General features: G+C 47.3%; 1 protein-coding gene across 1 annotated transcript in view; it reads left to right on the top strand.

Annotated features, from left to right (window-relative positions):
• Mtcl1 (microtubule crosslinking factor 1) overlaps positions 1-6,023 on the top strand; it is a 119,388-nt gene extending 113,365 nt beyond the window's left edge. The window contains 1 exon segment of the mRNA XM_036172916.1: positions 4,853-6,023. Coding sequence (XP_036028809.1) covers positions 4,853-5,047 — 195 coding nt within the window. The 3' untranslated portion in view covers positions 5,048-6,023.
• The last annotated feature ends 8,474 nt before the right edge of the window (positions 6,024-14,497 follow it).

The following is a 14,497-nucleotide window of genomic DNA, read 5'->3' as shown; positions in this document are numbered from 1 at the left end:
TGCATGTGTGTCTTGTCAGCACCTCTCCACACGGCAGATCTTTATGTGTGGCTTTATGAGGGGCAGATCTTTATGTGTGGACCACACAGACACAAACTTCTTTGATTGGGAACTACAAGAATAGCTTTTGGATTCTCAGGCCTCCTCAGTGCAGATCAGCAGTTTGTCATTTTATAAACCACCCTTCAGTGGAATCAGGTAATGGATAAACTAGAAACTGTGCCCTAATAGAATATGGCAATGGTGACTGAATTCTATTAGTACATATGCCCATATACCCACATGTGTTCTTGCACTGGAAAAAACAAAAACAAAAATGAACAAAAAACACACAAGCACACAAGGACACCCACAGGCACGGTGGTCCACAGTTTTAATCCTAGCACTTGGGAGACAGAGGCAGGTATATCTCTCTGAGTTCTAGGCCATCCAAAGCTACATAATGAGTACCTGTCTCAAAAGAAAAAAAGAAAACCCCATGTCCACAGCAAGTGAAACAGCCTGATGACAGCAGGGAGATTTGCACCTCACTGACAGAGCAGGTCTGTCCCGTCAGTGATCACAGGACTGCAACTCCTAGAAGCCTGGCTGTGCACGTGTTCATGAGCCTCGTCCAGGCCCAGCCACTCCCACGTACATCGAGGGGCCAGGGGCAGATGGCAGCAGGGTGCTCCCAGGCTGCCCACCGCGTCAGCTCTGGCTTCCTGTATGACATGAGGAGAAAGGTGTGTTTCCTCTGCCGCTTGCCTCACACTGCGCACAGGTTCCCCGTCCAGCCCTTGGAGGAGTATTCAAAATAGACAGTTCACACCAGAAGTAGGTCAGTCAAGCCGTGTTGATTCTGACAGTCACCTGTAGAAACGGCAACCCCCTGCCTGAGCTGCTCTTCCCAAGGACTGAGTTTTAGGGACAGATTTGTCACATGCTCTGCCAAGAATGAACATCCTAGGATAAGAATTCTCAGGTAACAAATGGTGTCTCTTTTGATATTTTGTACCACCCAACCTCAGGAGCCCTCAGATAAATTCCTGTGGCTTGGGAGGGTCTGTGTGTACATGAATACTCTACTCTGCCCTCAGTTAAAAGAGAGCTTGTTTTAAAGCATTGTCCATTGGCTGTCTTGAGTTTCTGTTCCTATTAGAGACCAAGTAGAAATTAAGTCTGGGAACCAAAGAACCTTTGTATTCTTGACAGCAAATGCTTAGAGCAACTGGGTAATGCGCAGGTTTAATAGCGATAACACATAGTTGAATGGAGTCACCGCCTAGTGATGCAAAACTCATGGTGTCACTGCAGGTCACTCTGCACTGCCCTTATTCTCTGAAAAGCATGTGTGTAGATCCTCATACCGCCCCTGCACCCCCTCACCCCCCAGCCCGTACCCCAACCTTGTTGGCTCCCAAACAAGCTGAGTGTCACAACAGGCTCACAGGCAGTTTCAGGGCCCAAGAGCCTGCAGGGAGACCCACCAGCAGCGTTTCAAGGCTGTGGGTTTGTCTGTCTTCCCCTTTCTCTCAGCAGTGTGCTGGGTGCCAGCAGAGTCAGGCCTGTTTAGATGGACCCACGTAATAGGCCCGTTGGGGATCACGTCCCACCTCGGTGACTTTGTGGCAGGTCTAGCTTTCCACACCCAGAGCAGTGGAGTTGCTGGTGTTTCCCTAGTCTGTGCCAGGCACCCCGTGTAGCATGTTACTGGGATCTCCACATATGAGAGACAGGAAGTGTCCCTTCTGTGCTTTCCTCTCACCCCTCAAGTGACCCTGGCCTCTCTCTCGAAGCTTGACAGCAAAGGCAGAGATGTGCCAAGAGAACGATCTGGCATCCTTCCCTCCTAGAGCTAAGTGTTCTGTGGGCGCCCGGGGGTGGGGTGGTGGTGGGGTGGGGTGGTGGTGGTGGTGGTGGTGGTGCATTCGAGCACAGGCAGCTTCTGGTGAGCAGAACAAGCCAGGCTGCGTATCCAGCCATACCACTCTCACCCCTCACACGCGTGCCTCAGAGAGCTGGGAGGCCACTTCCCGTCCCTGGTTCTGCTTCCTCCTTCAGTCTGTTGACACATGGCAGAAGACAGTCCTGTGAGCTGAGTGCCATGGCCGCCACCTCCTGCCTCTACCCAGCCTGCCTCTGGGTGAACTCGGGGGCCACTGTTCTCTCCTGGGGGCCATCTTGGAGCAGGGACTCTACTTGTACTGTTCTTCTGTTTGAAACATACTTTCCAATGGACTTGTTTTTCTCTCCTTTCTCTGCCTGTCTGCCCAGAACCAAACTGTCTTACTTACTGCCCCATGGGGACTCTAGCCCTGCCTGCCTCACACTGTAAGTGCCTTCCTCCCCCCCTTTCGTCTGTCCAGAGAGTCGTATGTGTAGCTGATGTGCTCATGGTTGTCATCCATCACCATCCGCGGAGATCCACTCTCACCCCCAGGAATGGACCCCGAGTGCAGACACCCCACTTTGCCTGCTCCAGGGTTGACTACTTAGCATGTAGATTCTGCTGGGGTTTCTCCCATCCTGGAGCTTGCAGTTCGAGAAAGAGAGAAACATTGGCCGGAAGGGACCATCTCAGGCCTTGCCTGGAGGAGCCTTTGAACCCAGCTTCTGTTGGTTTTAGACCCACCCATCACGGCTCACTGGCATTTCAGTTGCATATGTGTGTTGCAGTGTGCGGGGGTGTGGTGTGCAAAATGTGTTGAGCCTTCTCACTCATTTTTTTTTTTTTTTCATACAATCATGCCAGAAAGAATAAACCCAAATGTCTCTTGTCCTTCCAAGTAACTCTACTGGTGAAAAAGTAAGTCCTTGATAAGTATTGACTGAGTGAATAATAACAGAGACATCTCTGTTGCCTGTATTTTTAAGAACTCTGGGTGGGCATGGCCGTCAGAGCCTGAACTGAGTGAGACCTATGAGAAAGTTCATGTTGTGGTTTGAGTCAAGGATGTAGTCACCCTCCTAACCTACCTGAAGTCAAGAACTAAAGTAGAGCTGTGCTGTATGTGGTGGTGCACACCTTTAATCCCAGCACTGGGGAGGCAGAGGCAGTGGATATCAGTGAGTTTGAGGCCAGCCTGGTCTACATAACAATGTCGAGGCCAGCCAGGGATACATAGTGATACTGTCTTGGGGGTAGGGGAGACATAGCTACCATCAGATAGAAGTCGTGTCCCCATAGCAGGGGGAAGGGGTGAATGGCCAAGAAAATGGTGGAAAAGACCATTTCCACACAGCTACCCCACTGGCTTCTGGGTAAAGGACAGCATTGCTCATTGTGTGTGCTGATGTCTTACTAAGGAAATGTTAGTTTCCTTGACACTGTGGCTGCACATTTTCTTTTCCGGCACAAACAGGTGCTAGTGAGGAGGGTGTGGTGGTCTCTGAGAAGAGCTCATTCTTTTTGGCCTCAGTGGGAGGAGAGGCTGGATAGATCTGTAGCAACAGCCACCCCGATATTTGGCAAATGTGTGCTTGCTCACTCCAGTAGTAGTGGGAGCAGGGACAGGGATTTCACAAACCATACCCATCCTCCTCTAGGTACTGTGAGTGGAGGTAATGAGACACAGATAGAGCACTCACCTGTATCTACGTGGTAGCTATAGGTACATCCTGGGTGTCATGGTACCATTGGTATAATCCTCCTAAGTCAGGTAGGCATTTGATGGAATTGTCTCAGTGTTAATGTTTCCTTTCTTGCTGGCCCCTCAAGAGTTAGGGAAGGACTCTATATCCTTACTCCATTGCTCTTGCAGAAGCCTGTGGGTCCCTTGCTGCCCTTGCGTCATGACATCCTCACTGGCCATCTCTGAGCATCCTTGGTCATGTTTTCATCTTCTCCCAAGAGCCATCGCCTGCCCACTGGACACAGCATCTGTCCTTCCATCCCTGCTGTTCCTAATCTCTTCATTCTGGGTCCTTCATTGTCTGTCATGTCTAAATCTTCTAGTTCACTTGAAGACTTCCATTGTGGGGCCTTATTCCACGACATCCTCTTTGTGCCTTTCATCATGGTACTATACCACCTCACGAGCGTCACCCACAGTTCACGCTGCATGTGACCCAGCTTTCCACCTTCCTGTGTGTTAGTAACTCCGAGTTTGGACATCCCCATTCCCCAACATGCGGGTGAGGGACACATAGCGCCATATTCCTTTTAAACAAGCAAGCGGCTACAGATGCTCTGCACCATGACTGAATGCTGTGTGTCACGTGGTCTGCAGCCCTCAGAATGTTACAGTGGCTGAAACACAAACACACAAGCAACCATCTTGTACCAGTTTGTAGCTGCCGCTACGGTGACGAGTCATTAAAGAAAACTAGACCTCAATTAAAATTTCTGTCTGCAGCATTTTCCCCCACATTGTGGGAGTTTGTTGAGCCTTCTGCCAGTCAGCTTGGAATAAACAGTGGCAGAGTTCTGTTTGAATCCCGTTGCTAATACAGCTGGATGTCACCCCAGGTCCCTGTGGGCCTCCGTAGACTGAGATCCTGCAAGACTAGCTCAGTAGCTGAAGGGCTCCTTCAAGGGGCTCAAGGATGGGACTGGGGCAAGGTGACCCCCATTGCTTCCTCATCATCTATGCGTTCCAGCTCCGGAGGTGCCCTACTAGAAGACCCATGTCCCTGTGTTTTGTTGTGTTTTTGTCACAGCGTAAAAGGTCACATGTTGTGTCTCCCGTCATTCATGTGGGATGTTTTCCCGATCACTTTAAGTTACTCGCCATGCATGCCATAATCATTGAGATGCTGAAGCCACCTGGGCTGTTCCATGTGACTTCAGTGTGTTCAAAGTATGTTGGGGCCATAGCCTGTGTGACGCTGCAGGTCTGAGTAATGCTGTCTCCCTCTCTCGGCTCTGAAGGAACTACCTTGTTCTGCACTCGCGCCATCCCTTGAGCCCTGCTTCTCCAGGCCAGAGAGACCAGCAAACCGCCGCCTTCCATCCCGTTGGGCCCCACCTTCCCCCACTGCCTCCCAGTCTCAGTCACCTGGAGACCCCGTGTTGTTGGAGGAACATGGTGAGGAGGAGCCACCCGAGGAGAAACCACACCCGTGACGTGATGCAAGCTTGCATGGATTATCACCGGAATAATTCACTGTAATTTTGCATACCCAGACCATCACCATCCACCAACCTCTGCCCCAGAGGAAAGATGTAGCTTTCTCAAGGTCCAAGGATGTTTTTTAAAAACATATGGCTGCTGAATGTTCAACCTGGTAAACTGAGATGTTTCGGGAATGAAACAGTAAACGTGCCTGTAATAATTTTTTCATAGCTCAGAAAACTATTTTTGTCTCCATCTTTTTTACAAACAATATATTAAACAAAAAAAAAGGTAAATAAGGTATAAATAGATTTAAGAGTTTTAAAATGTACATCTTAAGAGATTCCAGACACCCTTGTTCTCAATCCTGACTGCCTCTGTTAAATTTGCACTGTTCCATTTTGGTTGGGTTTCTCCATATTGAGTTCAGAGTGTTCTAAGTTAAATTTTATTTTGTCCAGTGGTAAGTTTTTTAGGAGCCTTTTTTAATGCTTCAGACTGTCCAACTCAGTAAACTCTTTTTAGTGAAAAGGCCTTGAGGCCAGAAGACAAGAGTGTCCATAACCTGGAAGGATGCAGATCAACATGTCTGAGAAGGTACGGAGCCCCTCAGATGGACTTAAGACTCACTGTATGACCCCTATACTCTGCCTACCGCACGTCCTCAGGCACCTGTACATACACTGCTCTGTCCCTGCCCGCACCTGCGTGGGCGTCAGTCGGATCCACTGTAACTCATTGTGAAGTTCCTCGTACTGTACGGTTCCTGTTGGTCCCCCTGTCCCAATGAGACAACAGCACCATTTTTAAATTATTGTTCAAACATTAACTGGCAGTGTACAAAGCTCACTCGACATTTTCTTGTTTAAGGAAAAGCACTACAGAAAATCCTGAGGATGCCAAATTGAGACAAATGATGGTGCCTCAGGGTCTGTCTGAGACCATGATGATATATAAATAAAGCCCTTACAAGGTCTTGTTGTCACAGTTCACTGGCTCTTCCTTCCCCCCACCCCACCCCCTTTTCTTCTATAGCTCTAAATGGCAAGTTTCCCCAGATTTCCTGTAGCTGGCAGAGTGCAGGGAAAGAGTGTAAAGAGGGTACCCATGTCCTGGGCCCGCACACTTGTGAGATAGTGTTGTAGCTTTCCTGGACTCTGAGGGTCCTGGGAAATAAATGCCTTTATTCTCACCACAGATGCTAGAGCTGGAAGGACGAGGGCAAGGTGGCTCTGAAGAAGGCTATATGGTCAGCCTCTTCCCTTCTAGTCAGGAAGGGACTAAGTAGTCTGCAGCTCTGAGTGTCTGCAGACATGCAGCCCCGCATCCTGGTGTTGGGGTGGTGTGAGGCTGGAGTTACAAAGACACTGCTGCAGAGCACAGAACTGTTTAAAAAGGCCAGCGCTTCTGGCTTTGATGTTTCCGTAGCCCAAAGGTTCTCTTCCTACAAAGATGAGGTCATAAGGCCTCTTCCCAGGGTCCCACAGTTCCTCCTTTAAATGGTTCCAAAGACAAGCATTGGTGAGGAGATGGGTGGTTGGAATCTTGGCAGCATGTTGATGGAGACATCAAGTGATGCAGCCACCGTGGAAGACAGCCTAACAGTCCCTTTAACCCTCAAACACAGAGTCACTGCATAGCCAGCTATCTGGTGGCGGATACATGAAGCTTCTAAGTAAAAGTAAGACTCCTATAGATACCTTTATACTGCTTTTCACTGAAGCATTATTTATAACAGCCAAAAAAAAAAATAGAAATAGCACATATGTCCACCCCCAAGTGAGCAGAGAAACAAAATGTGTATTCACAGTGGACTATTAGCTAGCAGCAAGAAAGAAGGACCCTGTGGTACATTCTTCAATGTGGGTGAGCCTTGAAGACCTAGAAATGAAATAAGCCAGTCTCCAAGAGTTGTATGATTTCCATCCATGTGATATTTACTAATGCAGTCTTTCATAGAGACAAATTTACATAGTGATTAGTTGAGGGGCGGTGTTGAAGGCAGAAGAGATAGGAGTTGGCATGAAATGGTGGCAGGGTTTCCGTTTCGGATAAAGCTCAGATGCTGCAAGTGGGTAGCGATGGCAACATTGTCCATCAGTGAGGACACACTTGATGCCACTGGGTTAACACTGAAAAGAGCTGACATGGTAAATCTTTTGCACATTTTACCACAAGAAAGCCTTTTTAATGCAGAAAATAAAGATTTTTCACATAATCACACTCGATACAGCCTCAAACAACGTATCAGCAAGTGGGTGTTTGGTGGGAGCTGGGGTGTGGCTCCATGGCAAAGTGTTCCTGGCGTGTTTGAAGCCTTGGGATCAGTCTCTAGCCTTAGAGACAGAAAGAGATGTCAACAGGTGCACACCCGCATTCTTTCAGTTGAAGCCAAAGATGAACTGAGTCTCACAGCATGTGTCAGGACTGCTGTCTCCAACTGTGTGCCTACTGCATCTTAACCTTTTGACAAGCATCCCGAGTATTGGTGGTGGTGATCCCCAGCACATCTGTTACTTTGGGGGTTCCTAGAGAAAGAGTTTCCTAAAAGCTCAGACTTGATGGTCCTTATAACACATCATGCTGTGCTATTCCAAAGCTGCCTGAGCCAATCATGGTGACAGGCTGGCCCTGCAAAGGAGTCTGGGTGCTGTTAGAGGTTACCTGGAAGGTAATACAGGCTGTGTCCTGCTACAGGACACCCCCAAAGTTGCAGGAACACGCTCTGGTCACCAGGATCGTGCCACGTGATTGGAAGAGGTAAACTTCCCAGGCGTAGCAGGGTCTGGGATGGTGCAGACAATATAAGCACCATTTCATTGTGGATGAGGGAGAGAGAGGGGAAGCTTTCATAAGAACAGCCTCATCAGGCAGCTGGCTAGTTGCAGACCCTCCATGAACAAAGCCATCTGGAACCTCCAAATACTTAGGTCTATTATGGAGCCGCTCAAACTTTAAAAGGCAAGACAGGATGATGGAATCATTTCCCACTGCTCTGTCCAGATGGATGAGAAGGCAGTTCTGTGGGTTTGAGGTCAGCTACAAAGGCAGAGCAGCTGTCTGCAGGGAAGGGCCCAGGGGAAGCATCTCCACCAGCCACCATTCATGGGCCAGCTGTTTTCACGTCCTAAAGAAAGATGTGGCAGATTCCTGAGACCCAGGAAGCAAGACTCGCCCATCAGCATGCCCTACACAATGGAGGATGGCAGTTCCAGCAGCCTGGAGACCTTGAAAAACCTCAGTCAAAGCAGGGGTGGGAGCTGCAGGCAGGGCCCTCCAGTTTTGCTCTAGGAGATAATGAGCTATAGTAAGGTTTTTAATATTATGTTTCTAGTTTTTGTATATGTGCACATAATTCTAATTGTTTTTCTTTACTCTTTTCTATAAAATGACCTAAGAGGTTTGCAGATATTTAATTTCTCAAATTTTTATTGAATACATTTAATGTTTTTGTACACACAATGAAATGGTCGCTGTGTCAAGCAAATCAGCACGCCAAGCTCACGTGGTAGTGTCCCCTACCCCTTGTGGCGAGAGCCCCCTGGAATGTACTCTTGTATTCCTTCTGGATTTTTTTAAGAGCATCTCTCCATGTAGCCTAGCTGGCCTTGAACTCAGTCCTCCTGCCTCAGCCTCCCCAGTGCTGAGATTGCAGGCATGTGCCACCATACCTGGCTCTAGACTGGCATGTTTGAAGCCTTGGGATCAGTCTCTAGCCTTAGAGACAGAAAGAGATGTCGACAGGTGCACACCCGCATTCTTTCAGTTGGAGCCAAAGATGAACTGAGTCTCACAGCAAAAGTCCCAAACACAACACGGTGTCACTGCAGCCTTTATATCAAGTATTGGCACTCCAGACTATCAAACTTAGCAGTTATTGTGCACGTTCATGTCTTCTGAAAGCAACTGAAAAGAACAGCTGCTTGTTTCTGTTGTCTAATATGTTGTTTTTCAATTGTGTTAAATATGTGTAGTATAAATTTTTACCATTTAAACCTTCTTTTGTGTTGTTTTGTTTGTTTGGTTTTTTGTTTTTTGTTTTTGTTTTTTTTTTTTGAGACAAGGTCACTATATATCTTTGCCTGTCCTGGAACTCCCTAAATAGACCAGACTAGTCTAGAACTCAAGAGATCTGCCTGCCTCTGCCTCCCAAGTGCTGGGATTGAAGGTGTGTGCCACCATACCAGGCATTTAAACCATTTTAAAAGGTACATTTTAGTAGTAGTGAATGCACAATGTTTTGCCAACCACTACCACATCTTGCAGACACTCCATGAAACCCCAGATGCATTAATTATGCCCCATTACCTGCATGCATGAATCTACTCTTGTTCTCCAGGCTCTTACTTAGGAAATATCACGTAGGTGGGTATTTTGTATGCTATGTGGCCTCCTGTGTCTGGCTTTTTTCACTTAGCATAGAGTTTTCAAGGTTCATCCATGTTGTACAAGTAGCAGGACATCATAGTTTTGTTTTGAAGACAGCTGCAATAAACATCCTCTTCCCTCCCTCTGAGTCAGGTTTAAGTCTCCCTTCCTTTTAAGGTAGGTAGAGCTCTTGGCCAATGAGATGTGAGCAATACTGAGTGTGTCAATTTATGCTGGACATGTTAAGATTATTGTAATTTTGACAATTTCATGCATGTAGGGAATATATTGTGAGCATATTTACCCTGTTTCTCTCTTTCCTCTTCCACACTGACAGATCCCTTCTCAACTAATCCCTCTCTTACTTCTGTGTCTTACTTCATGAGTGGGCAGGTCTTGTGAGGGAAGCCATAGCTGCTGTGTGTTCCTGGTTACATCAGCTGTGCCGTATCCAGGAGACAGCATTTCACAGGCTTCCCCCAGCTCTGGAAAACGTAAGAACCAGCACTGACTAGGTTCTTTATTTTGCCCAAACAATTGTGCCAGTGCCATACCAGCCCGGGTCCCCAGTTGCCTGTCCTCCATCTCCAGATCCACCTCAAAAAAATGGAACATGATTAAAGCCACTGAGATTTGGGAATTGCCCACCAGTGCAGTATAACTGACCACAGTCACTGTCCCCTCTCCAAAACATGGAAGGTAGAGTTGTCACAACGTATACACAAATGCCACTTGGTGTTATCAAAAAAGATAAGAGAATTTAGAGCAATGGAAAGAGTATTTTTGTGGGGTTTTTTAAATTGATTTGTTTGACTCTAACAAGGTTTTCAGATCCTTTGGGAAGAGGACAGACGAATGTGGTACTGAGCCAGCCAGCTCTGTGTGTGCAGTGGGAGGCTTGTACTAACACCCTCAGGGGGCTGTTCCTTGCCTGTCCTGCCTCCTCCACCCACTTGTTGAGTCAGGGGAAATGTCTCCCTCCAGCTGGCAAATGGAGACCATACAGCACCTCTCCTAAGGACAAAATGCAGGTCATCAGGACTCCAGGAACATCTTTAGCAAGGCTTTTTTTTTTTTTTTTTTTTTTAAGACAAGTTCTCTCTATTATGTAGCTCTGGCTGTCCTGAAACTCACTCTGTAGATCAGGCTGGCCTCCAACACACAGAGATCCACCTGCCTCTGCCTCTCGAGTGCTGGGTTCAAAGGCATGCGCCATTACCACCCATCCAACAAAGCCTTTGTTTTATACGGAGACTCAATGGTGGCAGCTAGCTTCTCTACCTCCTGGGGCTCACTTCACTATCACAGCACAACCTGGGCACTACTGGACGTAAGGACCACACGCTATACCTCAGAAGATCCTGACTGTGGCCACTGCCCTCTTGGAAATGTTCCCCTTGGTCATTCTGAGAAGCAGCTGGTTGAGAACCAGCAGTAAATAGAGTCTCTTTAGCCTGTGGGTCCCCAACTGTCTGTACCCCAGACCTTCAGATGTAACTGATCATGGTGACACCTTAGTGTTGGAAATTTAAAAAGAAAAATCAAAACTTTCAGATTTTGTTTTCAGCAATGGTTGGGAGCTCTGTTCATAAGCAGATTCAAGAGTCCAGAGTCTGGCAGACATGGGTGCAAACCCTCATCATATCAATGTTTTTTATGCTCTCTAGAGTTTTCTTTTTTTATTCTGCAAGATGGGGAACTGACTTCACAGGACGGCTGTGAGCACTCAATGACATAGTATAGGACATGCTGTATGACACTTTCTTGATAACCTATTAGTAACATTTCATTTAATTCTCTCAGTTACCTCTTTTTTTATTTTATGTGTACATGTGTGGCCCAAGTATATGTATGCACCGTGTTTGTGCCTAGTGCCTGAGAAGGTCAGAAGAGGGTATCAGATCTCCTGGAACTGGACTTATAGATGGGTATAAGCCACTATGTGGGTACTAGGAACCAAACTTGGGTCCATGGTAAGAGCAGCAAGTGCTCTAACCACTGAGCCATCTCTCCAGCCCTCAGTTACTTTGTGAATCAAGGTAATTTTCCTAATTTCATAGCTGAAAGAACTAAGGGTCAGAACGGCTTCTGGCTGTCTCAAGGTAACCCAATGTTCTAGTCAGGGTCACTGTTGCTGTGATGGAACACCCTGACCCAAGCAACCTGGTAGAGGAGGGGGTTGGTTTGGCTTACACTTCCACATTGTACTCCATCGCTGAAGGAAGTCAAGACAGGAACTCAGGCAGGACAGAAACCTGGAGGCAGGAGCTGATGCAGAGGTCATGGAGGAGGGCTACTTACTGGCTTGCTCCCCATGGCTTGCTCAGCCTACTTTTTTTTTTTTTTTTTTTTTTTTTTTTAATAGAACCTGGGACCACCAGTCCGGGGACAGCACTACCCATAATAGGCTGGACCCTCCCACATTGATCACTAATTAAGAAAATGCCCTACAGGCTTGCCTACATCCCTATCTTATAGAGGCATTTTTCAAATGAGGCTCCCTCCTCTCTAGTGACTCTTGCTAGTATCAAATAAAACTAGCCAGCACACCCAGTTATAATTGGCAGAGCCAGCTTATATGAACACATCTAGTTTGTACTAACCACTGAGATTTTTCTGAGTCTAGCAAACTAACCCTCCCTCCTTCTAGATGGGACAATCAATGCCCTCATGTTCCTGATAGTTGAACTGGCCCCATTAAGGGACCCATTTAAGCTGCTTTGTGGATCTGGGGTCTTCCTGGCTCTCCTGCAGCTGAATACACTAAGACCTGTCTTGAATTCCATTGACTTCAATTTATCTCTTGTCTAGGTGGCAAAAAAGCCTTAAAAGACCTATTTGACCAAAATCCTGTTTCTCGCTGTCCCAGAAATGTAATAGCGACAGATGACTTTTTTTTTTTTAAATTTCTGTGGGACCCATTCCTCAGGGGATCATAGCCTGTTAAATTCTAGAACATTTGATGGAGAAGAACACACACACTCAGCCTCAGTATTACCATGTTTACATCTGCTGAGCCAGTGATGGGGAGGGGTTTACCTAAAGCACTTCCACACGGTCAGCTTCTGTCGAAGGTGGAAATACCCAAGGTATTCAGTGCACACAGAAGAAAGGTCTATTTGACTCACGATGTCAGAGGTTCTAGTCCATGCTTGGCCTCATTACTCTGTGCCCGTGGTGGCACAGCGCATCATAGCAAGAGCATACAGCCGAGCTTCACCTACATTGTGGCTGGTAGGAAGGACCTGGATCCTGTAACCCCTTCTAGAGTTCACCCCTGGTGTCCTAACTTCTTCCCACAGAGTCTCACCTCCTATAGGTCCCACCATCTCTCACTAGTACCACATGCTGGTAAGGACCCTCCAGACACCAACTGCAGCATCTGCCTTAAAGACAGGCACTCTGACCAAACATGTCAAAAGTACAAGACAGGGTACCCTGTACCCTCCACAGAACTACAGCTTTCCTTTGTTTACTTAAAACATGTGTTCATCACTAACACCAGGTCATCATTCTGTCCCCAGCCATACTCACCTCACCTGGTGTGAAAGTTGAAACCTTGATTTTGGGAAAGAGAGTATGACTGAGTCCTAGGTGGGTCCATCCCAGGAAACCAAGTGTTGAGCCCATTGACTCTCATCCCAGATCTCCTATATTTGGGTCTGAATGTTGGCTTTTTGCTGCTATGTAAAGAACGGCAACCATTTATTTCCAGAACTTTCCTAACCACTCTTCAATTAGAATGAATCCCCTGAAGAGTTTCCATATAGGAATTCTGGAGCCCCCACAGCCTTGCTGAGGCAGACTTTCCCCTGTGGGGGTAATGGATGGGCCGCAGGGTTGGCAAACTCACCACCTGCACTGGCAGTACTGATGTCTCAGAGGACACAGAGGGATTGGATTTCTGCCCAGGAAATGTTTCCAACCTCCTGGCCATGGAAGGGGCTGCATCAGCCACTTCTCGCCTTAGTGGCCCCACTGAGAACTTGAAGGTCATTCCCAGACCATAGCTAGTTAACACAAGAGCTCAAAATGACAAAGTGAGACTATCTTCCCGTGAGAACATTATGTCCTTAAAAGTCAATTCCAAATTGAATTGAATTCTTAGAGCCTCAAAAGATCTTGTCTAAAATTACCCTGACCCACTTAGGGGAGGAGTCAGAACCAAGCAGATCATTTAGAAATGAAATTCAGTGCCCTATACTGAGGACACCAATGACCCATAAGGTAGCCAAGGACCAGTTTCAAGATTCAATCCATATTAACTCTCTTGCTCATGAGATCCAACAGGCAGCCAAGTGCATCCCTGTTGGTCAAGGCAAGACAGCCAGCTGGAGGCTCCTCAGCCCAGCATTAGTGTCAAGGATGCTGCTGACAGGGAAGTCAGTGATGCTCTGAGCCACCCAGTGATGCACAGAAAGGGAAGCATCTTGTTGCCTAGCAACACAGATGTGGACGTCACTCTTCTGAGCATCAGCAGCGGCAAACTGATTATCACATTACCCTGGCATTTCAGCAAAGGTAAAATGGGGTTTAAATGCTGCATTAAGTGGGAGATAAACCGCAGCGAGGAGGCATGTGCGTCAGAACCCCTACCTTGGCTTCAGCGTTCAACATGAGAGCTCAACTTTCCCCTGGGCGGAAATGCTGGGTGCATGTCAGGGCAGGTGGCAGCCCCAGCAGGTACCCTGGCCAGGAGAGATTGGTTTCTATTTCCAGCTCCCACCAGCATAATGCTGTGTCACAGGCAGGAAAGGAAGGTGAGGTGCCTTTGCAGCCACTTGGGAACCATGAATTGGTGAACCATGTCTCTGCAGGCACACTGAACTCTAAGCCCTTAAGACACAGGGAGTTCTATGAGCCAAACAAAGCTTTCACAAATGCAGCAGACCCTCCCTAAACTGCCAGATGTGCCCAGTACTCTTATTTGTAAATTTTTTTGGTAGCATGGAGAGTGCATTGCAATATAAGGAAGATATAAAAAAGGAGATCCTAACTCCTTTGACAACATGGATTAACCTGGGAAACCTAAGTGAAAGGAGGCAGGCACAGAAAGACAAAACCCACGTGATCTCACTCACCTATGGATCTTC

The sequence above is a fragment of the Onychomys torridus genome, chromosome 23 (assembly GCF_903995425.1).
Source record: "Onychomys torridus chromosome 23, mOncTor1.1, whole genome shotgun sequence".
Lineage (NCBI taxonomy): Eukaryota > Metazoa > Chordata > Mammalia > Rodentia > Cricetidae > Onychomys > Onychomys torridus.
The sequence above is the reverse complement of the archived record's forward strand: the minus strand, read 5'-3'. Positions and strand labels throughout refer to the sequence as shown.